The 13460-nt window shown below is 33.6% G+C and overlaps 1 protein-coding gene across 2 annotated transcripts; it reads right to left on the bottom strand.

Annotated features, from left to right (window-relative positions):
- Nucleotides 1-1161: 1161 nt before the first annotated feature.
- LOC143240899 (uncharacterized) lies at nt 1162-10600 on the bottom strand. 2 transcript variants are annotated; one of them, XM_076484142.1, is made up of 2 exons: nt 10448-10600; nt 1162-6516 (listed from the first exon to the last, which is right to left on the bottom strand). In XM_076484142.1, exon 2 carries the CDS (start codon nt 6398-6400, stop codon nt 4229-4231), a length of 2172 nt encoding a protein of 723 aa, XP_076340257.1. In that variant the 5' UTR covers nt 6401-6516; nt 10448-10600; the 3' UTR covers nt 1162-4228. The 2 variants fall into 2 exon arrangements, with proteins under 2 accessions (XP_076340257.1, XP_076340258.1); XM_076484143.1 differs by lacking the exon at nt 10448-10600 and adding an exon at nt 7010-7111.
- Between the last annotated feature and the right edge of the window lie 2860 nt (nt 10601-13460).

The raw sequence follows: 13460 nt of genomic DNA, 5'->3' as shown, positions 1-13460 counted from the left end.
TAAAAAAAGGGAATCTAAGCATGTTACCAGAATTATGTAAATTGTTTATTAACAAAATAGAAAGTCAAGCCATTAGCACAGCTCTACACTCATTGGTGGATTTAAGGTTGTGTGAGCCCAGGGGCTAATAACTTTTGTAGGCCCGACATCCCATGTGATTTTACATATAATAAAGTTATCAATGGGCCCTATGGCTGATCCCTCTCTAGCCCCTACCAAAAAACGCCACTGTCTACACTCTCCTACATACTGGTTTAGACATGTAGACGATGTATTTTGTTGATATGAATACAACAACCATCAACAGTCATTTCCACGAGCGTAGAACCTGGGGGGGGGGGATATACATTCCCCCTTCATTTTAGGTGGGGGGTATTGTGCATGCAATCATCCCCCCTACAGTTTGGTCTGTTGAATTGTTTTATTGCATCGCAGGCCTACAAATTGTGTGTTTGTTCTTGTGATTCTCGTGTTCTTACCAATCGAATTACATAATTAGGCCTAGATGTAGGCAACAAGATTACTCTGTGACTGCATGTTTACAGCTTTCAGGTTTACGTAATCAGATATTACCAATTCGGAAATTTAACAGTCCACATAAGTGGTTGCAAAAATCGTTTCCCCCATTGGGTGTAAGAAATCTACGCCCCTGGTTATTTCTATAACATCTAAACAACATTTCTCTAACATCAAATTCATTTATGAAGGAGAGAATGAAAACCTTGTTTTTAATTACATGGTCATAACAATAAAAATAAAGTTCAACGGTTTTAACACTAGAATATTTCACCAATCTGGTAATAATAACAACATAAAGTGGGACTCAACTCAGTAATCTGTAACATGAACTAGAAACAAAACGTCGCTTCCTTGTCACTAAAACTTTTGCCAAATATAAAAGCTAACTCAATATTAATAATAAAAAAAACACGTTAAGCGACATAAACTCCTTAAATTAAACAAAACACAAACTTAAACACCCTATTAGGTATCTCACCGTAACAGGGGTATATCATCAAAAACATCTTTAAAATTTTGAAATATGTATAAAAATACAGTCTAAACAGTAAAATTGTTTTTATCAAAAACAAAACGAGCATGGGAATCAAAGGTCACCTAAAGAAGGTTTAATGCGAAAACTTAACGACGGAAGTATGTATATGTATCAATGTGGTCGATCCCATACTACTTATAAAGACAAAACGGAACGTAAAATAAGCATTAAAATCAAATAAGATAATTTCGCATCACATATTCACGAACACAGCACAACGAATCAACATACATTTAACATTAGAAATTTTAAAACATTGTGCAATGAGAAGAACACTAATAAAACAAAATAAGTATTAATTATCCGTCAACTAAAACCTACTTTAAATCAAAACACAGGTGTCGCCCTATATCTTTTTAAATTGGAACAAAATGCTCATGCAATATTTCACACATTGGACGATATTTACATAATGCTGACCATACAAATGGTCGAAACGTTATAAATGAAATACAAAATAAACAGTCCATTCATAATCTATACCTCTGACTTTTATTTAAAGTGTATAGAGGATTTCCTTTAATCACAAAAAGTGGCTTTAACTTTGTTGTTTATATTTAGAAATATATTAATAAAGTGGAAATGTATTATATGTAAAATACTGAAATCCTAAAACAAAACAAAATGTGAACTGTGTAGATTTCTATAATTGTTAATGATATAAAGAAAGTAAACAAAACAGATTAATGCAGTCACTTATATTTATCAATAAATATTTGGTGAACTAGAAAAGATGTTATGCGCACATTAGCGCTGGTGATCTGAAGAAGATATATACATATATTTTGTAGATGGTGTAATACAAGGTTGACTGAAGCCTTATACTTGAGTCAGTGTTTATGTAAATAAAGACTGGTACAAAACCGTGTGATAATACCTTGACAGAAGAGAAAACAAATAAAAGTCTTGGATTATTAGAACACCGTATTCACAAAACATTACTAAGTTTGATCGTAGATCACAACCTAATGAAAGAGAAACCTTGCCTAACTTTCTATTGAGTTGGTAAACTCTGACGTTGACATTATCCTTGAATATTGTTCCATCAACTCTCGACAAATAAAAGGTTTTTTTTTTTTTAGTGTTTCATTGCTTTTAAGGAACCAATCACAGAAGATAGTACTTTTATTGTATTGAAACTGTAGATTAAGCACTCACTTTTTAGATATCTATCTTGACTGGCACTTAGAATAATTAAATATGTGTTGGAACTATTTGAAGAATATAATCCCTTGATTTTCTATACAATACATGATTTACTTATAATATTCATTAATATTTCTATTCAAAGAATTTTTGTCTTAAGAACACGTTTTCGTGTTATTCATGCGCGATATTTTTATGAATTTATTAAAATACATAATGCAAAAAAATATGATGTCAGGACATGTTTTAAGGGAGAAGGAAAGTAAATATGCCTCTTCTACATGGTTCCTACCCAAAATGTTGATAAGAAACAAACCCTCTAAAACTAAACATTAAATTATATGCATATAGCAACCCCCTGCTTAAGAACAATAAAAACGTTGTCTACAAAAGAAAGATATTAATAAAATTGCTACCAATGTTATAGTTATTACGTCAACTCCTAATGCACTGTAAGTTGTTGGTATAAGTCTTCTAATTTAGTCACGGTTTGACACCTTCGCTGAGATTGCTGTGCCCACAGTATAGTGTATTGTAGTGTCGCTGTTTTTATTTATTTGTTTGTCTTACTGTATCGTATTTATTTGTTAAAGAATTTTACTATACCATATGTATTTGTATTTCTAGAGGAGAAATGAAGTTATTCAGTCTGTTATACGAATTTGGTCTACTTAGCTGAAGACTGAATAACTAGTAAAAGCAATTGTTTGGTGTCACTAGAGCAAATAAAACATACAGTGTACGTGCTGAGTACGAAATCATCAAATATTATTCATTTCGTGATCCATTTTGTGTCTATTTCATTTGTTCTTATGATTAAGTTATTCGGAGATGTAGCATTATTTGGAAATAGGCATCTTGACCGAATCCCTTGTTCTATTTAACTACACCATTGTTTTAACGTTTGCTTCTTATACCTGAATATGTCACAACACCCTGTTCACCTAAAAATTATAATATAAATCTACAGTAAATTTCTAACCAAACTGTTTAAATGAAGTTACCCTTAATACCTATTCTCACCACTGTCATTCTTATACAAAACAGAGTAAAACTTAACTAGCGAACATTAATGACCAAACTAAATATGATCAACTGTAAATACATGGTTAAAGCATAGCATAATGGATATTAACGTAGTGTTTCCACAAGATGAAACTCTTCGAACATTTCCACTTGCTACAGTACTAATCTGAAAAACTTCGAACATTGTAATGTGTATAAAGAACCACAAGTATGTACAAAACATCAAAGATCTTTAAATAAATACAATTAAAAACAACCTTTTTTTGGTTATGTTACTTGTTACTGAGATACAGTCTCAAATACAATGTATAATACATATTTCGATGCTTCAACACGTCATCTTCAGGAAACCAATGGACGCTGGAAAGTTTTGTTCACATTTTCCATGTAATGCACCACTTCGATGGCCGACTAACTGTGTTTATGTTATGTAAACCCCTTAACACTAACAGATTTCAAATTCTCCACGAGACAGTGCTACGATCTCAAAAATTAACATTTTATAAAATAAATCTAAATATTGGTTTATGGACACTTAGATAGCATGAAACCAAATTCAAATATCGACAAAAATTATTTTGACAGAAGTCGATTCAATCAACTACAGATAGAAATGAAGATACACATATATGTATTTATTCCTTCTTGGAGTTGTTACGCAAACGTTCATGAAATTTATAAAACTATTATTAGATTAATAATTTACATATTATACAAATAAACATATTCAGTGAGTAACTTCTTATGGAACTTAATGAAAAACATTATTGATGGTAGTGTATATTAGATATCTTCATTGTTAAGAAACTGAAAAATATCTCACGTACTAATCAGCTTTAGGTCATTTATACAAAAATTCTATCAAACAGACTATTTAAAAATATTCCGAATAAATGTAAAGAAACAAAACTGAAAAAATGAATAAATATGGAAGTATTCGAATTAGCTTTAACCAACAGATGTACACAATATTAGTGTATTTAGTTAACACACAATAAGAAACTACGCACTGAGACTTAGGTAGGTGTTTTCTACTGTTACTAAAACATCGTCGTCACAGGAAACTGTATTTTTTGCTAATTTCGCATCCCTATCGCGTTCCGGGTTGGGTGTCGAACCTTCTCTTGTGTCAGATGAAGAACTGTTACCACTGTCGCCGTCGTCGATCTTTGGGGAATAAGCAGGGGGGCAACATCCTGTTAGAGGGAAACCCTGAAAAACCTTGTTATCGTAAAACACTGAGTTGGCCAACTTAAGAGTTGAATGTTCTTTAAAAACAGTCTGACCTCGAAGAGAGCGGCGAACTTCTCCAAACAGAATTATGGGATACCGTTTACCTAACATTTCTTCACTGTTTGGGTCACGAGAGATTTTTCTTCTAGCCACCCACGTTACAACAATAAAGATCAAAATAATTACAATTATAACAATAGCAATTTGTGCTGGCGATCCCAAAGCTTCTCTTTGGTCACAGAACCCTTTCAGCTTTTGTTCTATGTGGAATATTTGAAATTCATCTTCAAAGTGTTGAACGAGGTCAAGACGAGGTTCTTTATTTTGAACCAAATTGTTCCACACCTGGTTAATAGTATACCAATCACAGTAGCTGTGGTTGATGGAGAGGTCGCTCCAAGAAAGTTTACAATATGAGCCTAGCTCAAAGCTCGTCACGACAATAGTCATACATTTTGTTTGATTCAAAAAGCCACTAAGTTTTTTCTTAAAATCCTCCACTAAGATTTCACGTGTAAATCTAGATACGCGCATCGTGAAGATAAACTCACAGGTAATTTGATGCGGTTCAAAAACAGAAATACAGGGCCACGAGGTAGTGTTGTTGAATTTACTTGTTTCATTTATAGTCGTAGAATGGGTTGATGGTTTATTAAATGTATCTTCTGGATAAACTAGTTGAAATGTAACAACAACATCTCTGTCTAAATGTTTGCCATCTTGTGTTAACAAGGAGACATTAGTTCCTGGTCCTCTGGTACTGACGTCAGTGCTGTTTTCAGGAATGCTAACTTTTCCTTCTGCAGCAGATTGTTTAACGTCATTATTTAGATGTCTAAAATTGGCTGAAGAGTTCAATAATTTTGAAACTGCATATTCTATAGGTGTAGAATAATTATTTACAGGTTCATACCAGTAGCTTTCAGATGTCCTCTCGTTATCTGAGATTTTTATATTCATTCCAGTGTCTAGGGTACTATTTCGGTTTTCACGTGATAAGATGATTATCTTATTCTCAGTAACATTCGAAAAAACAGTATTGTTTTCTGTTGTGTCTGATTCGAAGAACATAATTTCACTAATTGTTCTGTTTCCTTTTAACTTATTTAGAGTCCAAGTTTTGTTTTGTCTAATTTCTGTTAACATTAGAATAGCTTCTGAATCGTCTACAGTTTTACTTGTGTTCTCATGAAATAACGACATTTGTGAGTCGTGTGTCGAGAACATTGGGTTATTTCTTGATTCTGAAATGGTTCTGTTTCTTCCTGAAACCTCCCCAAATGTTGTGAGTTTTCCTTTCGAAATTTGTGGGATTATATTTTTACTTTCTGGAATTACGCTGCTATTTTCTGGGGCAAATGTGCTGTTTATTGAAATCTCTTGAACAACTGTTGTGTTTTCTCTGGTTATTTTAACTCTTTCTGTTGTGTTACATTCCAAACCATATGGAATTTCTTTACTGTTTTCTGAATTAATTAAAATTTCTGGAACTTTTGTGTTATATTCTAAACTATATGAAATTTTTACCCTGCTTTCTGAAGAGTTGATGTTATTCTTTGAATCTTGTTGTTTCATCATACTGGTATTAACATAATATTCATTTCGTAAATCAAAAGTTACTTCAGGAACTATTTCTTTAAAGTCTTGTGATTCCATATTTAAGTATTCGACTGTTGAATTATGTTGAACATCCAACTCAGAATGAGGCTTAATAGCTTTGATCTTTCCCTCAAATTTATTTGGAAAACCATTGAAGTACTTCCAAACTGCTTGATATAATGTGGAATTTACGAGTGTTGAAGTTGTGGGATAATCCAATCTACTTAAAAATGTAGTTGTCTGTGTAGTTAAGGACGAAGAGATGGTCCACCAAAAACTGAAGACTGTTATAAAAACTGAGACTTGGACCTGAGCCCTTCCTTTTTGATTGATGATCTTCATAACCAATAAAGTACAGATAACAGGCAAAAAAAACGTCAGTCAACATCTTTCATCTTTCCTGTTCACTAATCAAGCGGTCATCGTCCACTATTTAGCTGTTTTAGTATTTCTTCATGCTTCAAAAGCAAATAAAAAGAATTATTATTCAAGATTTGATTAATACTGGTAACAAAAATCATATATACATTTTAAACATTACGTAACAATTTATATTTTATTACTTATTCAAAGGGTTGTTCACGAACTATGGTAACATGGTATGTAGGGAGTTTCAAACCTGAAACTTACTTTTTCTGGGGAAGGAATTATATAACAGAGCTTTCCAACGGAAAAAAAAAAAAACTATATTAAGGCACGAAGTGCTGATGTCTCGAGGAAACTGATCTCCGTAATGTCGAAAAATATTGGTAAAACCAGGTACATTCTTTTAATTAGTTTAGTGAAAATAAATCGCAATCCTGGCCACGTAACAAAAACAAATTAGCTTATTTCTTCCTCAAAATGTCTATACTTGTACAATTTATGTAACTTGTAGGCCTAAGTTTCAAATGACGTTCAACCAGAAAGATCTCGCTAATGGTACTAAAACTAACATAAAAATAAACTTACTGTCACAATTGCACAACTAATCGAATTAATAAATGAAAATAAACAATCACTGTAACCGACCCTTTAGTTTCACTGAGTTAAACTGACTACAATCACTGTAACCGACCCTTTAGTTTCACTGAGTTAAACTGACTACAATCACTGTAACCGACCCTTTAGTTTCACTGAGTTAAACTGACTAACGCAATACTTATCGTTTATAATTCACTTTTCGCGGAAATCAAAACACTGATTATCATATTTATAATCAAGTTTTGTTTTTAGATATTTTGCTGTGCTGGTAATTTTTGTGATGTAATCTAGAACGTTCTAGGCCTATTTCTACAAATTCACTGGACCTAAACTAAAATTGTAATCGAAACATTGAAAATATAATCCTTAAAATTACGACTAGGTAATTTTTTTTAAGTCTTTGCAATTTAATATTATACTGCTGTGGTGCAACGTTTTCAAAATGAGCAAGAGCATGTAGTCAAAGTTTTTCTAATGGATTTATATGGTTACAGCTATAACAATAAGTTGAACATCCGGAGTGCCCTGTACAGTCTTCCACATTAACGTAAGAACACCATTATACCAATAGAAAAGTGACATATTTGTATGGACTGGATGCTAATAGGAATGACTACATTAAAATATTCAGTTTCCCCCTAACGAAGAAAATGCATACCGAAATTCGCGACATTATCAAACATCTCTAGTGTCCTTCGAAAGCCATCGTCCGCGCATATTTGTTGGACTTTGAATAAAATAGGAAGAGATTACTAGTGATTGTAGTAAACGACAGTAAGTAGATCTATGGATGGCCTTTTCGCAATTATATGAGGAATAGTGATGGTTTATGACCTACACCTTATTAGGCTGTATTATATGGTCTCACATGATTGATATGTGAGCTGTTCCCGTGTTGTATGATCGACTAATGTTCTGACCTCGATCGCGTCGCCACCAATGAAGAGGTTTCTAAATGTTTTAGGAATAATCTGTCTTATATTGTACTTCGTTCTAAATTTTACCATTAACAATGGTGTATAAGAAATTCAATGGTGCTATAGCTTGTTCTGATGTACGTCGAAGACAGTATTTGTGTACACGAATGTGGGTGTTCAGTTTTAATCTCCGACCGTTGTTCACTTCCTTCGTATTCTGCATATATCTGGATTTTTGCTCTGGGAATTAAAACGTGAAATCGGTTTGTGACAAGGGGTGGTAAAGTGGTGAACCGTGACATTTTACATTTTCTTAATACCTTATCCGTGTGTTTACGCTGTTTCATTTACCATTTCAGGAACTGAGAGCAAGAATGAAAAGTAGTGAATAGCTGAAAAAGAAACAGTGTGCCAACGATTCCAGTTTGTGCATAACCTACCAAGGCCAATCAAAATAATTTCTGACTTTTAACCTTACAAATATTGTGATTTGCCAAAGACTGGTCCAAATACTTAGACACTAAGTATACACATCTTGCCGAAAGATTTGAAAGTCTATTAGCATCCTGTGTGTCAGAAAATAGAGCATTTTTTCACATGTTCTGCTATATTAAACTTCTTCATCTATTAGTACTGAAACAAGTAACGATATGAAAAAACCGTCTGTGAGAAGAAAGTGGTGGATAGTGTTCTGGTTTGGAAATAAATATGCAAAAACGACTCGTTTGGGTTGAGAACATATTTTACGTAGAAGAGCGAACAACGTTTCGACCTTCTTCGGTCATTGTCAGGTTCACAAAGAAAGAAAGAGGTAACTGACCGGAAGCTGATCACATGTTTGGAAAGGGTTGTGTAACTGAGTGTCGGAATATAGAGGGCGGTGTTAGATGTTTGAATATATAGTTGGTTCCAATATAAAGGAACGCCTTTATACCTATATTAAATATAATAAAATAAATAATATAAAATTATATATTCAAACATCTAACACCGCCCTCTATATTCCGACACTCAGTTACACAACCTTTCCAAACATATGATCAGCTTCCGGTCAGTTACCTCTTTCTTTCTTTGTGAACCTGACGATGACCGAAACGTTGTTCGCTCTTTCACGTAAAATATTTTCGCAACCCAAACGAGCTGTTTTTGCATATATATTTCCCTACAAGTGGGTTTTTCGACATCACTGTTCTGGTTTGTTTTGTTTTGAATTTCGCGCAAAGCTATTCAAGAGCTATCTGCGCTAGCCGTCCCTAATTTAGCAGTGTAAGACTAGAGGGAACGCAGCTAGTCATCACCACCCACCGCCAACTCTTGAGCTACTCTTTTACCAACAAATAGTGGGACTGATCGTCACATATAATGCTACCCCCGGTTGAAAGAGCGAGCCAGTTTTGTGTAACGGGGAATCAGACTCGCGACCCTCAGATTACAAGTCGAGCATTCTAACCACCTGGCCGAACCGGGCCAGAAGAAATAAAGAATAAAGTAATTGGTCCAGAGAAACACTTTGAAGCGTGTGAAAACCAATTATTTATATCAACAAACTGACGTTTTGTCATAATCTTGTGTTTTAGTACTTTTTAATCATTTAATAGATATATTTTGACTACTTTGTTTCCTAGAAAACGCATTCATTGTTGTGTTTGTATAAGGTTATCAATGTTATTATATATTAAAATTTAGTCAGTATTATATGTACACGTTTTATGCCGTTTTTATACGAAATAAATTTTGGTACTTATATACGAATATTTCATTTTATATTTTTCCTTCAAAAGCTCGTGTAAAAATGACAAACCCATTTTTTCCAATAGAATGTCATTCTGTACAATATCCAACCATTAATTTAATTTCAACATTTCACGCAATGTAGATCCTCCACTACACTTTTAATAGTAAAAACTGTAACTATACTAAAAGACAAAAAACAGAAAAGAAAAAACGTTACTTGAATATGCTTTTGTCCCAAAACTAAATCTGTGTTTATAAGGGTGGACAAATATTTATATAATTTATAAATATAAATTACTTTTGGTTGAAGTTGATATTATAATTTTCATAAGAACTGTTCTAACGATCTTCTCAATGAGTTAGCAGTAATTCTACAATCTTACGCCGCTAAAAAGTAAAAGTAGGGTTTCGATACCCGTGGGGTGCAGAGCATATTTAGTCCATTGTGTATCTTAGACTTAATAACAACTAAGCCTGTTTCAGTGATGTGTGAAATTAACTTTAGTAAATGCTAAGAAAAAGTGATATGTATTTTAAGAGCTTCTAAAGTAAAATAGCATCGTGAATCATTCGAAAAATTATTACAAATTTTTCAACAGGGTTGATATAAACATAATTCGCGGAGTGACACGAAAAACGTTTTCTGCAGTTATAACCGTTACTTCCTTTTTGTATCGTGACTAAGTGACACCTGCGTGTAACTTGCTTACGTGAGACGTGATTTGATGCACCGAAACTTTGATTTTCTGTTTAATTTATAAAATATTAGGCTTACCTGAGCTTATTTCTCCATGCATACTTATTAGTGGCAAAAACATTTCAATTTCGCTTAATATTTTTTAAAAAAATTATATCCGGGCGTCCAAGAACAATGATCCACTTGTTTTCAGAAAAACGTTAAATAACGCTTCTTAAACTTGAAGACTGCGGTCTGTAAATTGCTTTTGAACACGGCGCAAAGTTGTCGATAGTCACGTGATTTCCTGTGACGCCTCAGCAACCGGATAACAGATTTTCTGAAGTAAGAAATAGTAAAAGGAACAGACCTTTTCTACATCCATTGAAAACTCAGGCAATGGACAAGTGTTCAAGCTTTTACAAATGTCAAAGAAGAGATAAAATAATATTTTATCGTTAAGTGAACTGGAATGTTGAATTATTTTTACCAGATAATTTATGAGAACCCACGAACGAAGAAACAACATTAAAACAATAGTGTTATATTCATGAAGTTACACTACAAAATGTTTGAAGAGTAATATTTCAAACAAGGATCATATTCTATTTAATTACGTTAAGTGCTATTTAGGCTCTTTTTTTTTTACCATTTACTGGCTGTTGGAGCTTAGAAACAGAGCATAGCAAAGCATAATGAAATACTTTACTAGCGTCTTCTGCAACTTTTACACTCCCAAGATTGCATATACCATTAATTATTCCAAATAATATATAGAAGAGAGAAAATTATACTGTTCTTTCATAATCCCTATGATTAGTAAAAGAGTAGCCCAAGAGTTGGCGGTGGGTGGTGATGACTAGCTTTCTTCCCTCTAGTTTTACACCGCTAAATTAGGGATGACTAGTGCATATAGCCCTCGAGTAGGTTTGCGCGAAATTCAAAACAAAACAAACCAATCTAATCAAAGTAAGCTAGTGATATTATTCAGCAGACTGAACAAGCTGAAAAAAAGATCCACCAAAGCTCTACATGAATGGATCACTTTTACTGACTGCTACATCTGCTAAATTTCTAGGTCTAACATACGACTCAAAATTAACGTGGTTCCCGCACACTAAAAATATAATGAAACGAATCTGGAAAAGAGCAAACTATGCAAGAAGTCTTTCAGGTAAAAACCAAGGAACATCTCCAGGTAATATACTCAAAATCTACAAAACGTACATTAGACCCGTAATAGAATATGCATCACCTGCCTGGATTAACATAGCACCCACACATTTACAGAATCCTCAACGAATACAAAATTCAGTTCTAACTTCGACATATAAAGTACCACGAAGCACTTCATCCACATTTATGCACAAATATGCAAACATAGACACAATATCTGAAAGACTCTTGAATAATTCTCTAAAATATTTCAATAAGAATTGGCATAAGAATAACTTAATGTGTGATCTCGACAGATATCACGAACATGATGTAAATAGCCCTAAATACCTCTTCCCTTTTAACATGTATTTAAGAAATGTTACTCAAGCTGGCCACCTTGCACTAGACAATTAATTTTTTTAAATTTATTTATTTATTATTTTATTTTATTTTTATTATTATTATTTTTTATTACTATTATTGTTACTACAAGTAGTAGTAGCATTTTCTCTATGGAGAAAAATTACGAAAAAAACAAAAAAAACATATATGTGAAAAATACAAAAAAAAAAAACTTTTCTTGTGCGTCCATGCATGGACTGTGCCCTACATGCATGGACTGTGCCCTACATGCATGGACTGTGCCCTACATGCATGGATTGAGCCCTACATGCATGGACTGTGCCCTACATGCATGGACTGTGCCCTGAAATGGGCCTGAGTACGATGTTATACTTTTGCTCAGGTCCTAAGCTTTAAAAAAAAAATCCTTACGTCAGACGCTATCAACGTTCAGGAGATAGGAAGAGGTCGAATGTACCTGACCCTCCTGGGTATTTAACATCAATACCCAAATACCCACACGGTGAAACACACTCAAAGTAAGCTACCCAGGTAGATTAAAACAAAATCAATCCAGGAATGAATTTAGTTAAATGAACATATCATACTTTCTTATTACTGATTTATTTCGTAGATATCCTCGTTCATTTATATTTTAGGCCAGACGAAGGCAGGCTTAAGCTTCTATGGGACAACTGCTGTATCATGTAAGTTTTACCTAAGGAAAAAAATTAGTGTACGTTTATTTTCTAAATCGTGCTATCCAGGAAACATCCGTTATAGAAATGATTTATGTATCAGGTCATCCCATAAGTATTGTCCAAAAATTTAATACAAAAAGTACATCATCATTTCTGTCATTGTAAAATACTTTAATGACGAAAATATGTAATAGGACGTGTATAAAAATGCTCAGACAAATAAAATAAACTAACCCAACTCCACTTTTTCAGATCATTAATCAAATAAATCCTTATGAAGATGGATGTGTATGAGGAGCACATGAAACATATAATGCTTTATGAGTTTAAAAAAGGCAATAGTGCAGCAGAAACTACATGAAACATTCAAGATGTTTATGGTGCGGAGTCTTTCAATGAAAGAAAATGTCGAAGGTTGTTTCAGAAGTTCAGATCAGGTAACTACAGCTTAAAAGATGCACCATGTTCAGTTCGTCCTGTTGAGTTTAATGATGACTTGCTGCTGGCTGCACTTGATGAAGATTGTGCTGTAACAGTTGAAGAACTAGCACAGAAGCATAATTCAACCCATTCAACAGTTAACCGTCATTTTCAAGAGCTTGGAAAGGTTCAAATATTGTAAAATGGGTCCCCCATGATTTGACAGGACCCCACCTTAGAGCAAGAGTGGACATTTGCATTTCTCTGCACTTTCGTGAACGTAACTCACTTTTTTTGGACAGATTAGTGACTGGTTAGAAAAAAGAATATTTTATGAAAATGTTAAGAGCCGCAGACAATGGCTCAGTGCAGGTAAACTGGTTAAAGCACAGCCCAAAATGGACTTCCACCCGAGGAAAGTCTTGTTAAGCATTTCATGGGATATTGTTGATGTGATCCACTTTGAGTAGCTACCACGTATTGTAACAAGT

This window comes from Tachypleus tridentatus, chromosome 13 (assembly GCF_004210375.1).
Source record: "Tachypleus tridentatus isolate NWPU-2018 chromosome 13, ASM421037v1, whole genome shotgun sequence".
Taxonomy (NCBI): domain Eukaryota; kingdom Metazoa; phylum Arthropoda; class Merostomata; order Xiphosura; family Limulidae; genus Tachypleus; species Tachypleus tridentatus.
This window is presented reverse-complemented; position numbering and strand designations above follow the sequence as displayed.